The sequence below is a fragment of the Panthera onca genome, chromosome X (genome assembly GCF_046562875.1).
Source record: "Panthera onca isolate mPanOnc1 chromosome X, mPanOnc1 haplotype 2, whole genome shotgun sequence".
Classification (NCBI taxonomy): domain Eukaryota; kingdom Metazoa; phylum Chordata; class Mammalia; order Carnivora; family Felidae; genus Panthera; species Panthera onca.
Window position 1 is genome coordinate 102,910,879 of NC_138357.1, and position 16,110 is coordinate 102,926,988.

General features: G+C 45.0%; 1 protein-coding gene across 13 annotated transcripts in view; it reads left to right on the forward strand.

Annotated features, from left to right (window-relative positions):
- The window catches only part of DMD (dystrophin), a 2,113,538-nt gene that overhangs the window by 1,898,411 nt on the left and 199,017 nt on the right, over positions 1 to 16,110 (forward strand). For all 13 annotated transcript variants that reach the window (XM_081792827.1, XM_081792829.1, XM_081792824.1 and 10 more), the window contains one exon: positions 10,752 to 10,812. In XM_081792827.1, the coding sequence (XP_081648953.1) occupies positions 10,752 to 10,812 (61 nt within the window). The remainder of the gene's footprint in view (positions 1 to 10,751; positions 10,813 to 16,110) is intronic.

Sequence of the window (16,110 nt, forward strand, 5' to 3'; positions counted from 1 at the left end):
TTCACACTGGCGGGAAAGTTGGTTCATGGGATAAATACCCTGATGACTCACTACGCTAATGATGCTGCTGCTGCTGCTGCTGATGATGATGATAGGGATAGTGATAGGAATCCAAAAAAATGGAGCACTTTTGGCCCTTCGCACGAAGGAAGCGTTTTCTGTGGGCTCACCTCTGTAATATTCACAACAAACCTCTAGAATGAAGAGTATTACTTTCTCTCTTTCATAGCAGAGAAAACAGACTGGACAAGTTTAAATTTTTTTTTTCAACGTTTTTTATTTATTTTTGGGACAGAGAGAGACAGAGCATGAACGGGGGAGGGGCAGAGAGAGAGGGAGACACAGAATCGGAAACAGGCTCCAGGCTCGGAGCCATCAGCCCAGAGCCCGACGCGGGGCTCGAACTCACGGACCGCGAGATCGTGACCTGGCTGAAGTCGGACGCTCAACCGACTGCGCCACCCAGGCGCCCCCAGACTGGACAAGTTTAATAACGTTCCAGTTTAGACTCGGAACCCTTGCAGGTTATCAGCTTCAGAGAAGGGGTTCCAGGAACTAGGAAGCGGCAACTGCCTGTGTCCACGGCAAAGACTAAAGTGGGTAACCTGCATTCATCTTGGGGTGATGGTGGAGGATGTGGCTACTGATCCGGGGAGACCTCCGCTTGGGAATCTTTTTGTCCTCTTTCACCTCTTTGATGTTCTTTTACCTCCCTCTCTCCCCCCGCCACCCCTCCTTCTCTTTCTCCCCCTCCCGCTGCCCCTCCCTTCCTCCTATATGAGAATAGAAAGTTGCTCTTCTCGTGTTTATAGGTCTACGGGTCAACTGCGGTTCAGATGATCTAGATAAAGTTCGACTGGGAAGTTTGGCTGCGGGCTGCAGGTTGAAGGTCGTCCGCGTTTCGCTCCAGGCTGCTAGTTCCATTCCGCTTGTTTCTCTACATGTCGGGTGTGGAGACCCACCGAAGGATCAGAGGCCACCTGGGGCACGTACTCCTGGCAGATCCCCAGAGCACAAGAGCACAAGCCTCTGTTCATATCATGTCTGCTAACGCCCCATTGGCCAAAGCGAGTCACATGGCTACGCCCAAGGTCAAGGGGCCGGGAAACTTGCCATGAAGCTATGGCTGAAGCACGGATGGTTAATTGATTCACAACGCAGGAAAGCGTTAGGATCAAAACGGAATCTCTCCCCCTTCCTTTTGGCTTTAATTTTTATCATATCCTTAGCTCTTTCTCCCTTTTGCTTTCTAAATGGATGTGCATCTCATCTACAGTCATTTGGTTTTTAATATCCGAGTTGCTCCCTACTGGCTTCGGTTTCAAATTGTACGTTCCTTGAAATTTCCCTGGTGCCCAATACAATACCCTTCACACAGAGAGCATTCAGCAAACGGTGTTGACTGCCTGCCGTCTTTTAAAAGCACATCTGGAGAGACACTAAAGGCACCTGGCAATATCGCAGTGACTTGTTAGTAACCTGGCTTAACCCAGATGGCCTGGAGACCGTAGGCACCTTTACCCCGGGGGGAAAGTTCTGTGGTAACAGAGTCGGGCCCTTCTGTTCAGAAGCAGTCAGAAATTCCATGAGCGGAACTCAGCCGTGACCCTATTGATATAAACACCTGTCCTCCTGTAGCCGGCCTTGGGTTTCTTTCCTTCTCACTGTCCTGATAATGACAGTGAGGTTCTTGGAGTTTCGTGTAAGTCAGTTGGAAGGAGCCTTTCTTTCAGGAGCAACCCTACCAAATATCGGTTATGAGATTTTGTAGGACTGTGAAGCCAGCAACCCTTGGGTATGTTTGTCTTTGCAACTCAGGCGCCTCGGCAAGTAGTTTAGTAGGAACTCCTGACTCCCCAGATCACGTGTAAGCCTGATACTCTAAATGACGTGGCCGTCTGCCGGCAAAGCCCATGGCGTGGTATTCTGTTCGCCGTGTGCTTTGGTCTCCGAGCTCGGTGTTACCTGCCTGACAGCTCATAGAATATTTACAGGTTGTTATTCGTGAGGAATTTTAGTTAGCCGTAAAGATTTTCACAGCTATGGCAGACATTAGAGGTCTCATTCATCACTCTGGTGACCTTCCCCTCTGGAATGCAGCCCATCTGTCTCTGCTGTTGAAATCTTTATGGAAAATCTGCCCATCTTTGAAAGTTCAGTAAGTGATCTTAAAGTTTTCATTGAATCTTTACTTTTGATATATGATCCAGACATATGCGGCGCTATTCTTATTTTAATTTAATGTTTGCAACGGTGTTAAATTTAACTTGGCCTTTCGGTTAAATGACAGAAAACTTACTCTTGCTTCGGGAACTATATGCGTCCCATCAGAAGAAAAGAGAAATCATACAGAAAGCAATCCCAGTGGGGAAAAATGATAGGCGCATACACCTACATTCAGCATTGATAACTACATGAAACCTTGAGCCCTTTCCTATAATCTTGATTATGACCTTCGGAAGTGAAAACAGGCGGAAATAAGTTTTTCGTGTGATTTGAGGTTTTAGAGGGGACGCTAAGCAAATTCCGTAAATAAGTGAATGGAGTGGGCTGGTTTACAGAACAGGAGAGAGTAATGGTCGTCTCCATTTACCTTCAGTGCTCTTGTGAAATTGCCCTCTTGGGATCACCAGTGATCTTGTGACCAAATACACCTTCCTCTTCTCTCCCCTTAGTGCACTGGAACCCACTGGTGCTCACAATATCTCACCACCCGGCTGGCTGTCTTTCTGATGTTTCACCCTACTTTGTTCTCATTTCTGTATCGTTTTTCTTCGGAGGCTTTTTCAGTGGTGCCACCATGATGGGCCACTTCCCAGGGTACGGTTTTCTTTCAACAGTCTCCTTGCCTGCAGGGGTCCAGTGATCTTTATAGCTCCAGCTCCCATCTAACGCTTAGTCTTGTCCTTTCACCTGAGCTTCGGTGAAAAGATCCACCTGCCAAATATTTTAACCTAAATATGTAATTGATCTGAAATTCGCCCTCCAGCTTATCTTTTCTGCCACTGAAACGCCCCGTTGCCTCATAATTATCTCTTAGAAGGAGAGAGTCATGTGCGATTTCTCGCTTTGAGTGGATGCCACATTCAGCTAGGAACAACCTATTGAACTCCACCCCCCTGCCTCCATTCCATAGAACTCCGTTCTTATCTTTTTGTCAGCATAATCCTCTGATTGTAGAACGTCCTCTGGCCTTCTCTTTCCCATTGTATCAAATAGGGACTAATCGATTCATCATTCATGCTGAGGAATAATGGACACACGGTCTACCCAAGAATGAAGGATCTGTTGGGCAGGTGCCATTGGTCTAGGCAAAGAGATAGAACGATGTCCCATAAGCCCAGGCAGTTAGTGTTCAAAGGCATCTCTGTCCGCCCCACTTGATCCTGTGTGAGGCACATTACTAGTAGTTAGGAGTGGATGCAAGGGGTGAAGACAACTGCTGCTTGGTTGAGGCAGGGAGATTAATTCTAGAATTACTGTCATTCAGACAACATCCCATAGGTGTGTGATTATAAACATTATTTGTATGGTAATTAACATTTTGCAAAGCAATTTCATATCCATTTTCTCGTTTTATCCTGACGGTATTTCTGCAAGGGAGATATCATTATGCCTATTTTTCATATAAAATAAATAAAGCTCAGGGACAAAACAAGGCTTGCTTAAGATCAGGGAGTGATGGTGGAGTCAGGAATTAAATCTATTCCTCCGGAATCTCTGTTCTAGCCACTTTCTCCTTGATCCACATATGTCTCAAGATGCTGGGCTGGGCTTTGAGACAGAAAGCCGATGAGCTGAGTGCCTCCCTGAACTCAAAAAGTCTACAGTCTATCATGGAGTGAAGGGGTGCGAGAGGCCTATTCTCAAATAATCCGTATCAGGCAGTATATCTAATGTGCCTTAAGAATTATACCGACTAACTGCCATTGACCAGCAGAAAATGGATTTTTCCCTTTCTACCTGGATCAATAAAGAAAGACTCCTGCTGGCAGGAGTGTAATTTGTATAAAATGCCTTTAACATGTTCATAGCCTTCAATGAAATAAATATATTTCGAGGAATTCTGCTTAACAAAATTGACAAAACTGTGTGCAAAGATTTATCTGCAGAGATGTTCATTGCAGCCTTACTTACAACAGTGAAAAACTGGAAACAATCTAAATTTTCCCAAAGAGGGGATTTCTTCAATAAATCACGGTACAGCCATGAACGGAATGCTGTTCAGCCATTTAAAATGGGAGCCAGGAATGATGTGAGCAGACACAGATGGTCCGCACGGGTGGGAGTGACTGGGTCAGAAGCAGGATTGGCCACGTGAAACGGAAAACTCAAATAACAGAGGCTTATCCCAAGCAGGGCTGTATAACGTTCTCACATAGAAATCCAGAGAGGGGCGCTTGGGTGGCTCAGTCGGTTAAGCATCCAACTTTGGCTCGGGTCGTGATGTCAGTTAGTGAGCCTGAGCCCCGCCTCAGGTTCTCTGCTGACAGCTCAGAGCCTGGGGCCTGCTGGAATAGTGACTACATAGTCACAGGACCCCAGACTTCTCCTCTCTTTCTACTCGGTCATTCTTAGCACATATCTTCTGTAGCATTAGTTGTCAGGGCCCTGCTCATGTGCCCTCTGGAACCCACCGTGCCCAGGCACCCCGAACCTAGCCTTCCAACTACACACACCTGTGACTCTGCCCTCAAGGCTTTCTCTGTCCATAGGAACTTGCCCACGAAGCCCAAGTGGCAGGCCAGAGAGGTAATGAGCTCCCCCCTCCATACTCCAGGAGTAGTCCTCAAGCAGTAGTAAATAAATACTCCACTTCCTTCGCCGCTCACCTAGAGGCGGCCGGAGGGGGACAACTCTGGAGCGTCTTCTGGGCTGACGTCCTCACCTACAGGGGGACCCCGGGTCCCCAAAGCAGTCCCGCATCCTTTACCAGTTCCTGCACCGGGGCTTCCTTGAATTACAGCCCAAGCTACCTCAACGTACATCCTTGTCTCCGTGTTTGCTGCTGGGGCGTTGCAGCAATATGGCTTCCATTGTCCTGGTTCCCACAGCTCTGGCCCTTATCCTCTCTCTCTCCTCTTTCTCTTGTCTCCCTCCCTCTCACCCCCTCTCTCTTCCTCTCTTCCTCCTTTCCCTTTCCTGCTCCTGCTTCCTCTTTCTCCCACTCGCACTCTAATCCAATAATGGCTCTCCCTCCTTGTCCCTCAAACCTAGGGATGCTAACAGCCCCTTGTTCTTATTAACATTATCCCTTGTGATCTCCCTACACCCTGCACAGACCTTTGTGACCAGCCCTTTGACTAACTCTACTCAACTTGACTGTGCCTAAAGGCACGGGACCTGTTAGGACGTCTTCCTCCACCCCACCCCATCCTGTTCCAGCCCTGCCTGTAAATACCGAGTATGGGGCTAAGCCCATAATGTGTGTTCACTAGACAGCAGTCGATTGATTTTAATGCTGGAATGTTAGATGTGTTCATTGAAAAATATCCTCAGAGACTCAAATGCAAAGTAGCAGGAACTGTGTCTGTTTACCGCATTCTGTGCCAGCACTTTGCCAAGTGCCTCATACGTAGCGGGGACTCTGTAAAAATGGACTGAGTAATGAGTACTGCTTTGTTTCCCTAGGAACCGGGGCTCTATTTTTGCCTTTTGGATGAAAATAAGTCTCGGAGCACCCTGGGTGGCTCAGTTGTTTAAGCATCCGGCTCTTGATTTCGGCTCCGGTCATGATCCCGTCCGTGGTTTACGGGATCGAGCCCCACGTCGGGCTCTGTGCTGGTGGCAGAACAGGAGTCACGGTGGGGATGACAGATTGTTGGGATGCAGACGGGAGAAAGATTTTGACCAGAGGAAAAGGCTGCTCTTTCTAATCATCACTAAAACTATAGGAAATTCAAAAGAGGCCTTCCAGGAGCTGGTGACGGTGAAGTGGTTCCAGCAAGCCCTGGAAAGTCATCTGGTGGAAATCACGTAGAGGGTAAATTTAGATATCAGAGCGTAAAGAACTTAGACTAGAGGACATTATATTCTTGTGTAGGATGAATGCATTTACGCAGTTGTTTGGCAAATATTTCTAGACTACCGGTTACATACCGCACATGATAAAAGAAAGCACAAAGAGGGTGCCTGGGTGCCTCCGTCGGTTAAATAAATGTCTGACTCGATCTCAGCTCGGGTCTTGGTCTCAGGGTTGTGAGTCCAAGCGCCATGTTGAGCTCCGTGCTGGGCATGAAGGCTACTTAGAAGAAGAAGAAGAGGAAGAAGATGATAATAAATAAAAATCAAAGACTAGACAGGCTTGGTCGCAATCATGGATTCGGCCTTTACTAGCCGCAGGAACTGAGTCCGTTTTCTGACCTTTTCTGAGCCTCCCCTACTTCACGTGTGATAATGGAATACCGTGACCTCATTGGGTATCTGGGAGGATTACAAGCCTTTTCAGTGGGAGCAACACTGCCCCAAAAGGGACAAAAATTCGTTTGTCCCTAGGGAATGAAAAACCGTACCCTTTTTACGTAAAGCACAGATAACACACAGTATATCTGTGACGTCAAAATTTCATCAGGGACGGGGGGAGGAAGATGAGGAAAAAATAACTAAATAAGACGCTTTGCAGGGGGCCATGGGGGCATCGGGAGAAAAACATGGAGAAGCATTGCTCTAGAGTAGATCTCCTTGCTAGACTGTGCCCATCAAACCATTAGTGGAACGGACCCACTTCTGGGAAGCCAAGTGCCTGTGGCTAGTGGTCTTCCTTTACGCCTTTCTCTCAACCCCATAGGGGAGGTCTCCGTTTAGTCTCCAATGCAGGCTATAGTATTGATTTTTGTAACCTGCCCCCACTTTTCTTCCGACCGAACTAGACTATCAGGCACCGAATCCACAAAACGTTAATAACGGCAGAAAGACGAATGAACGTATTTGGGTCTGAATTCCGGAGAGTGCCCCTTGGGCACGGTTTAAATAACATTCGTGTTCTTTTTAATTTTCTGGTTAGGCCCCTGTGTCGATTAAAATACGGCTTAACACCAGGGTGCATCGCTTCGCACATTCTGTTCGTCATGCATTAAAAACATGGTTGAAATAAGAACTTTGCCTCCATAGTGTGGCGTCTGTGATTCTGTGATTTTCAAAACCACCTTGGGCACAATATTGAATCCTGTCACCTCGAGGGAAGAAAAGCATTTGAAGGTAGAAGCGCTACCCTTTCTGGCTCTTAATAACATACTGCATCTGTAACGCGAGGGGAAATTCAGAGGTTGGTTTTGGAATGAATAAGCTCACGTGCAGCCTGCTATTTAAATTCAGGAGACAGTACCCCCTGGTGCTGGTGCCGTAAGATAATGGATGATTTTTGCAGTCAAGAATCTGAATCCCAAAGCCGCCTTGGATTTACACGTAGCAGTTAGAGGAACATCTGTATAAGAAAATACCAGAGGACAGCACAGTGCCTTAGAAAAACTATTTGCCAATAAATCTGCTTTTGATGGGCTACTAAAAAATGGACACATCACGCATAAGAGATGCGTGTGTCTATTACGGAGGCTAGCTTTGTGTACAATGACAAGCTTCCCCTGGCACACTGAGATAAGAAACAGCAGTCCTCGGTGTCGGTACTCCTGCAAGAAATGAAATGATAACTTGGGGACACACGTACAAGAGTTACCATCTATTTGATCAACCTTTGAATATATGCAATACCAGAATCATCTGGCAGCCCCAAGCGAAATTGCCCACAACCTTTGAACAGTCTCTCAAGAAGGAGCCCTGAATCTAATCACGTAGAACCTTCGCCGGACTGTGTGTTATTTCCAAAGCAAGCAGTTCCAGTGTGTTTGTCTCTGGTGGTGACGGGGCACAGAAGGAATGGGGGAAAGCCATTGTTATCCCCCCCCCCCGTTTTTTTGCATCAAGGACATTTTTTAGGTAGGAGATTGGAGGGTTTCTAATGATGACTGCAAAGCAGTTGCTACGTGCGTTTGTAAACTGTTGAGTCAAAGCAGGGAAAACATCTTTCGGCACAGAAAACTCACTGAACTTGACCATTGGATTTATTTGATCGCCGCACATAAAGACAAACGGCTTTTCTTATTTTAAAAACTAAAAAAGTAACAGTTTATACATACAGTTTCAGGTCCATAAATTTTCATGCTCTGTATGAAAGATTGGCAGTTGAGAACTACAGTGATAAACGCTTCGAGTTTCATGTTGATCTGGAACTTGGAATGTTTTTGGAATATTCTTTTTACATCTTTCACCTGTTTAGCTTAAGCATATCCTAAGTACTCCTCTGGCATTTGATTGTTTTTTTTTTTCCTTTTAATGCTTAAGAATGCAAAGTCAACTGTAGATATTCAGTGGAAGGCCAGCCATGAGCTCAGCTGGTCATCACTGCTTTTCCTCCGTCTCTGGCTAGATTTTTCGGCTTGGAGTTTGCTCCGTGAGAGCCCTGCTCTGGAAGAGCCCCCGTGAGCCACCCAGGCAAACCAGTAGACCTCTCCAAGCACACTTGTCTCTGAGAGATACCTCAGTATATTCCAGAAAATCCAAACGGACTCTTCTGCTATCAGAGGACATCCACAGCATCCTCCCAATCGGAATTAATTTGGGGACCATTAAGAAGATAAAGAACTGGAAAGGAACAATGACAGAAATGGTCAGAATCAGCCCATAGACACCTTTAAGGAAAGAAAAGCCCTTGTTTCTCGAGTCAGGCGTTCAGAGGCTTGGCGATACGGTCAGTGAGAGCTGGGGTGGGTATGCTGAGCAGACAAGAGCTGGGATTTCTGGCTCTCTACCCCGTTTCCTCCTAGAAAGAGAGCTTAGGTTTTTAAGTTTCCATAACATCAGACTCTCCCCAGGTAGGTCAGGGTGTCCAGCCTAAGTTCTTAGATCAGATCTTCCTTTATCACCTTATCAGGGCGAGAGAGCTGTATCCTAGGAAGCAAAACAAACAAAAGGAGAGCAGGGCAGATAATGAGAAAGGCAGAGGGGGTAAGAATAGAAAAAGAACTACTGAGTGAGATTGCATGCGAGGGGCTACTTCGAAACGGCAGATAAAGGTCTCCTCCCCGCCCCCCATGTTAAAAACCTGTCCACCAGAATGAAAAGGCTTAATTAGCAGCTAAATACAAATCCACGTTTTGTGTCTTTTAAATGACGTCTCACCAAGGTACCAAGCAGAATGTCTGGTTGAAGGTTGGGTGATTCAATCCATCTATTACTCTCTATAAAACAAAGAATCTGCCGTTTCATTACCCTTAAATTGTCTGGCAGTGGGTGAAGTTAACTTTTATTAGGCGCTGTTCTTTCATATTATACAGTGTAGTCAAGGATATATTAGCTTTGACGTTTTCTTACATCTCAATATACTGTGGCGTGAATTTACTGTGAGGCTAATTTAGAAGGAAGCTTTTCAGAGGAGGAAATAATGGTCAGCATCAGCTATGCTGCAAATTATAAGCAGGATGAAAATTCAGGGGGAAATGGACATCCGCGTACAATCGCTAGATGTTAATAAGCGTGCTTCTTACATGTGTATTCCTCATGATATTCTTTCTCTCTTAAAACTCCAGTTTTATAAAAACTCCATTCTGGGGGAGGATTTTAGTGTTGAGGAAATGGTATAGTTTATCCTAACATGATGATGTTGTCTTAAAGAAAGAAACACCATGGGGCGCCTGGGTGGCTCAGTCGGTTGAGCGTCCGACTTCAGCTCAGGTCATGATCTCGCAGCTCGTGAGTTCGAGCCCCGCGTCGGGCTCTGTGCTGACAGCCCAGAGCCTGGAGCCTGTTTCAGATTCTGTGTCTCCCTCTTCTCTCTGTCCCAACCCACTCGCATTCTGTCTCTGTCTCTCTCAAAAATAAATAAACATTTAAAAAAAATTAAAAAAAAAAAAAAAGAAAAGAAACACCCATCGGATCAAACTCTATGTAAAAGGTGTTCTCAGAGCTCGCCTTTGGGAAAGGAGCCCCCCCCCACCCCCCAATGATAATTTAAGCATTTAAAATACAATTTAAAGATGATTGATCAGACTAATACACAATAAGGTCGTTATAAAACAAATTCCCAGTATGTGAAATTTAATTTCACCTACAGGATTCATCATTCATCACAAAAGTTTTATTACAATCTGGTATCGGGTGCCATTCTCTGACTTTGGGTTGTTTTTTTCAATAAGATCACGCTGGTTGGCTGATGTTTTGTGGCACGAATTAAGCATATTATTGGTCGATGAAATTGGATCCTGTTTAGAGCAAACAGAGACGAAAACAAGCATATGAGAACCAGAAGTGTAGTCTTTTAGCTTTAAGAACTTAAAATGTAACTGTATCACGCAGGGACGTTTGAGTTGTTAAACTAATAAAACCCAGTCAATCAAATAGTAAAAGATAGTGAGAAGCAGCAACACGAAGTGTTATAAGAAAAGCACCCAATGGAGACACGTAAGAGAAAATCCGTCAGCGACTCATTCAGTTTCTTATCTGTTCTATAGGTTTAGCGCTGGAACGGAGTTGTTTGTTTGTTTTTTTTTTCCTTTGCATTTATCTTTGTGCCTGAATGAGTTCAATTTCACTTAGATTAGGACAGAAACTTCAGAACAGCAGGTTAATCCGTCCTGTCTTCATGGGCACCTGAGCAAACAGACCAATATCAGTGTAAAATTGTAATTCTGGAGATTAATGTTGTCTTTCCTGTTTGTGGTGAACTTGACCTCCTTGCCTTTTTCTTTTTTTTCCTTCAGCTTCTGTCCAGGGTCCCTGGGAGAGAGCCATCTCGCCAAACAAAGTGCCCTACTATATCAAGTAAGTTGGAAGCATCACATTGCTAAAGAAGCATTTATTGTGGCTAATCTGCATATTCACAAATGGATTGAGTTCTACATTGTGACTGACGTTAACCTGGCTTACAATACCTACTTCTCCATCCCCCAAGGAAGCTTGGAAAGTCAACTCGCGCTAAAATCACCGCTGCACATGTGCTGATGCAACAGGGAGCTGCCTTTAGGAAAAATCCATTTACTGCAGCCCGTTTCTTGTGTGTTGTGATTGGAAGTGGTGTGGATTTTCCACGATAGCACAAAAAGCTGCAGATAATATTATGGAGGGTGAGAGTGAATAGTTATAAGGACAGTTTCATTGGTTTAGGCGTGTTCCCGCATCTCTTTTTCAGCCAAGATGGATGATTTCGGCAGCTGTATGTACACAAAGCGTTTCCGGTGAATAAATACTTCATGTACCCAAAAGGCAGTCAGCAGCAGGCCCGGATTTGTGTAGCTGAGGTGTTCATTCTTGACACATAGCACTCAGCATTTTTCACAACAGAGCCATACTGTTCTCTGGGGCCATTTGTGTCCGTCACAGGAATACAGGTGCTTAGAAGCACCTTCTGCAGGATGCATCGTGACGTACAAATACATTGTACATTGGCTCAATGATTGACATCGAGTCAATGTACATTGATACATCGGGTCAACATGCAAGGGACAGGAGGGAGGACAGTGAGTCATTATGGCACCTGAACAGTTTCTCGTTGACTATGCGATAGAGTTCAACTTCAATTTAACTTTGCACCTGCTGGTTCAATAATTGAATTTAATCGCCTTCGTGAAATAATCTTCAATACCAGCTGAAGGCTTTCAACCTGCTTCCGCCGTGAGTCTGACTAAAGACCCTCCATGTTTTCCCATTGTTCGGGCCTGCCATCTTTTATCAGGTTGGCTTCTGTTCTTCGGCTGCCCAGCATTTCTTCATAATTCAGTTCTAAAGCAATCGCAGCAATCCTAGATCTTCATGACTACCATTCTCCGGAAATTAGATCGCATGCCTCACTTTTGTTCACTCAGAGGAATGGGGGTGAGGGACTTCTTTGGGCCATTCAGAGAGAGACACATCCTTTAAGAAAGTTGTGTCTTATTAAATTTTTCCCGACAAAGCATCTCTTACCTTGAAAAACTCTCCTTCGATTTGCTTTGATCCCGCTTTTTATCTTTCTTATTTTTAAATTGTATTATGTTTATGCTGTATAATTTACCAATTCAGTCCCCTTACGTATTTTAAAGACCTATTTTAAATTGTGTGTCTCACTGAATGACAAATCCACTTAGACGTGCGCTGTATGGCTTTACGTCCACTGTATATTTTGTTGGAACCATTTTATTCAAACTCTGCCCAGTCATCTCCGGTGTCTTGGTCAATCCCACATTTTCATCTCTAAGATGTTTGGGACCCGCTACTTCTTCAACCCATTTATAAAGCTCTCACTTTATCCGATTCCTTTATGATAGATGAAGAGATAGTCCTTACTGGATAGAGGTTCTCCTTTTGTAGCATAGATTGTGAGAACACCTGAGAACCCAAAACATCTTCAAGTGATTATTCTCCAGATTTGTACTGTTTGGGGCTTATTAAATATCTCACAGGGATTCCTAGGGTCTCCCTACCCACCGTCCTTTCCCTAAATATTTATCTTCTCCCCGATGCGATACCCAGCACAAAAGATCCTGGTACATTGCCGCGTGGCAGTGAAGATTCATTCAGTCCAAAAATAAAAAGACAGATTCCCCCTCATTGTCCAGGGCTCCTTCACTGGCCCAGATCGGGGAACGTGAAAACGTGAGGTCCAGTCCTGGCTCTGTCATGAGTTGACTGTGTCGCCTTGGGCAAGTCACTTGCCCTAGACAAACCTTAGTTTCTCATTTAGAAAATGAGAGGTTGGGCTAGGTGATATCTAAGGTTCCCTGTAGCTCTAAGAATCAATGAGTGCGACTCATCAAACGATTGTATCCAAATTCAAAAACTGAAGATCTCAGCTTTTCTTTCAGAGGTTATCTTTATTTTTTAAATTCTCTAGTTTAATCATTAGCATAATATGAATTCTTATTTAAAAAAAAAAAAGTCGGGCGCCTGGGTGGCGCCGTCGGTTAAGCGTCCGACTTCAACCAGGTCGCGATCTCGCGGTCCGTGAGTTCGAGCCCCGCGTCAGGCTCTGGGCTGACGGCTCGGAGCCTGGAGCCTGTTTCCGATTCTGTGTCTCCCTCTCTCCCTGCCCCTCCCCCGTTCATGCTCTGTCTCTCTCTGTCCCAAAAATAAATAAAAAACGTTGGGAAAAAAAAAAAAAGTCATAGCAATTCTGTTTTTCCGTTGTTTAATTAGCCGAAGATTTGCCCCCTCAACCCATTCCACTTTCTCCAGGTACCCATCTAAAGACCTCAAATCTTGGTGTTTAATTTAGGACTGTCATTCTTCCTGGTTCAGTGGTAAGAGACATAGAGCCCCAGACAGAAAAAAATAGTAGACAAGGGAACATGGACCTTAAAGCCTCTGAAATGATCAGTTTCTAGGAATGAGGAATTAGGTAATTTCTCAAAAATACCTCTGAAACTTTATGGAGATCATTTTTCTCTAAAAACTAAAATCTACCGGGGCACCTGGACGGCTCAGTCGGTTAAGCATCTGACTCTTGGTTTCGGCTCAGGTCATGATCTCACGGTGCGTGGACTCGAACCCAGCATCGGACTTTGGGTTGATATCGTGGCGCCTGCTTAGGATCCTCTGTCTTCCTCTCTCTGCTCCTCCCCTGCTCGATAGCTCTTTTCTCTCTCTCTGTCTCTCTCCCCCTCCCTCTCTCTCTCTCTCTCAAAGTAAATAAACATTTTTTTTTTAATTATAATCTATTGGAAATTAGAGATTATATAATTTCTCAACTATACCTCTAAAATGTTAAGCTAATGTAGGGAGAACTCATGTTCAGAAAATACACATGGTCAACAAACCGATTATTTTAAAAAAAAAAATTTTTTTTTTAACCTTTATTTTTGAGACAGAGAGAGACAGAGCATGAATGGGGGAGGGGCAGAGAGAGAGGGAGACACAGAATCGGAAGCAGGCTCCAGGCTCTGAGCCATCAGCCCAGAGCCCGACGCGGGGCTCGAACTCACGGAACGTGAGATCGTGACCGGAGCCGAAGTCGGACGCTTAACCGACTGAGCCACCCAGGTGCCCCAACAAACCGATTATTAATGTCATTTGTGATTCATTATTATACACTACTGTTGTCTCAAATATTCTTTTTATAGCAAACTACTTTGATGTACAAGGTTCAGTGGGCTTGAGGCACTGGCAAATGCCATTTGCAATTCGAGATGCCTTATTTATCCACAAATAACAATACAATAAGTTTATAATGATATTCCTTCACCCAGTCCCCACCCCCTAGTTCCTCTTGGTTGTCTTGTTTGTCTAGACTCGCATTCGAGAGTTTTAACCACCCGTTTCCAGGCACAGAGCCAGGTGCCTTCTCCGGATCCTTTTTTCATACTTAATACTTTTTTGCTTTTCAACGCTGGGATAAACTGATCCCCTAAATAACCGGAGGTTTCTGCACCAGTAACATAATTCCAGTTGGGTGTTGACTTGTGCACTCGTGCTTGAGGTTGTAAGTCATTACCCGCGTCTTGGGCTCTAGATTGCAAGTCCGGCGGTGTTTACGCCTGCATCCTGACACCAGCTTTTCATACGGTGCTAAGAATCTCGATTTCAATACTTCACCCTACATGTTTGTCTAGTTTATTAGTCCATGGCATTCATCATTGTTACAGTTTTCATCTTCTTGCTCCCTGGGGGCTCTCTTACTCCTGCCAGCGTCTCCTTCAGGTTATTTGATTACAGCCTTCATTGCCACTGAAAAAATAATCGCCAGCTATGTGCAACCTGTTACAACTGCCTTTTCCACTCTCCGCCATTTTGTACTCTTTTTGGCCTACTGTCAAACTCATGAAAATTCCAATATAATAGCCTTTAACCACCTGCTGCATTCTGTTAGGATTTCTTTCACCTTTTTATGTTGCATCCTCCCATATGGGTAAACCACACGGAGCCAAGAGCTGGGACTCTCTTGCTTTCTTAATGAGTTAGAAAATTATTCTTCTGTGTTCTTGACTGTCGGAAGAACTCAGGAATCCCAAACTTGTGTGCAGTATGTTCCTGCAAAGATAACATAATAAGAGCATAAGAAATAGCACACTGGGGCAGACCGACACCGCAACTAGCCCAGAACTCGGTCCCACATGCGGACACCAGTGGCTGTTTGCATCATCAGCCAGTTGGCGTTGGGTTTATCCAGTGGTTTCTTACACTTTTCCCCTCTCCGCTTCAGCCTTGGCTTCAGAAGAGTAAGGTGCATACATTTGCGGATTTCTACTTAAAGAAATAAAGGTAGATCTCAGTCTCTCTTCAATCTGCATTTTTTAACCTCAAGTGCTGTGGAATTCAGTGAATACAATGATATTTACCCAAAGTAGACTTTTTTTTAATGTTTATTTATTTGTTTTGGGGGGGGTGGGCAAGAGCGTGTATGCATGCATGCATATGAGCAGGGGAGGGGCAGAGACAGAGAGGGAGAGAGAGAATCCCAAGCAGCTTCTGCAATGCTGGTGCAGAACGTGATGCAGGGCTCGATCCCTCAACCCTGGGATCACGACCGAGCCGAAATCAAGACATCACGCTCAACCGACCGAGCCACCCGGGCGTTTTCCCAAAGGAGACTTCAGCCTCACATCCCCTTACAACCCCTTTTCCTTTTCCTCTTCCCAGTCTGAGAAATTCTAATCCTTTTTAGGTTCTCAGTCTGTCCTTGAATGACAGGCAAGTGTACCCCTTGATCGTCTTAGTTGCTTCTCCCTGGATCTTTTCCAGCTCTGTTACGTCTTCCTTGGGATGTAGTGACCGGAGTGGCCCAAATGTCGGTTATTAAATTTGTTAGCATTGTCTGCAGTCTCCACTCACTCATGAAGAAGGTAAATGCTGTTCGCTTTCTCCCATTGGTGCAGAAATGGGGAAACCAATTGAGGTCATAGCCTCTTCTACCTATGTTAGTTCTGGCTATAGTTTGGTTTGCTACTATTTTTCTGTGACACCGGCTGAAATGTTTGACCTTATATTTCTGCCAGCCGGCCCTTAGGAAGGGTTTGGTTTTTAGACGAGCGGGTCCTCTCCTCTTTTAAAGGCACTGCAGTTTGTAAAGACTGGGAGGCGTTCACTATTGAAACTCGGTAGTAAACCTGCTGACTCAGTCGCCAGTAAGGCCTGTCAGCAGGTTCCCTT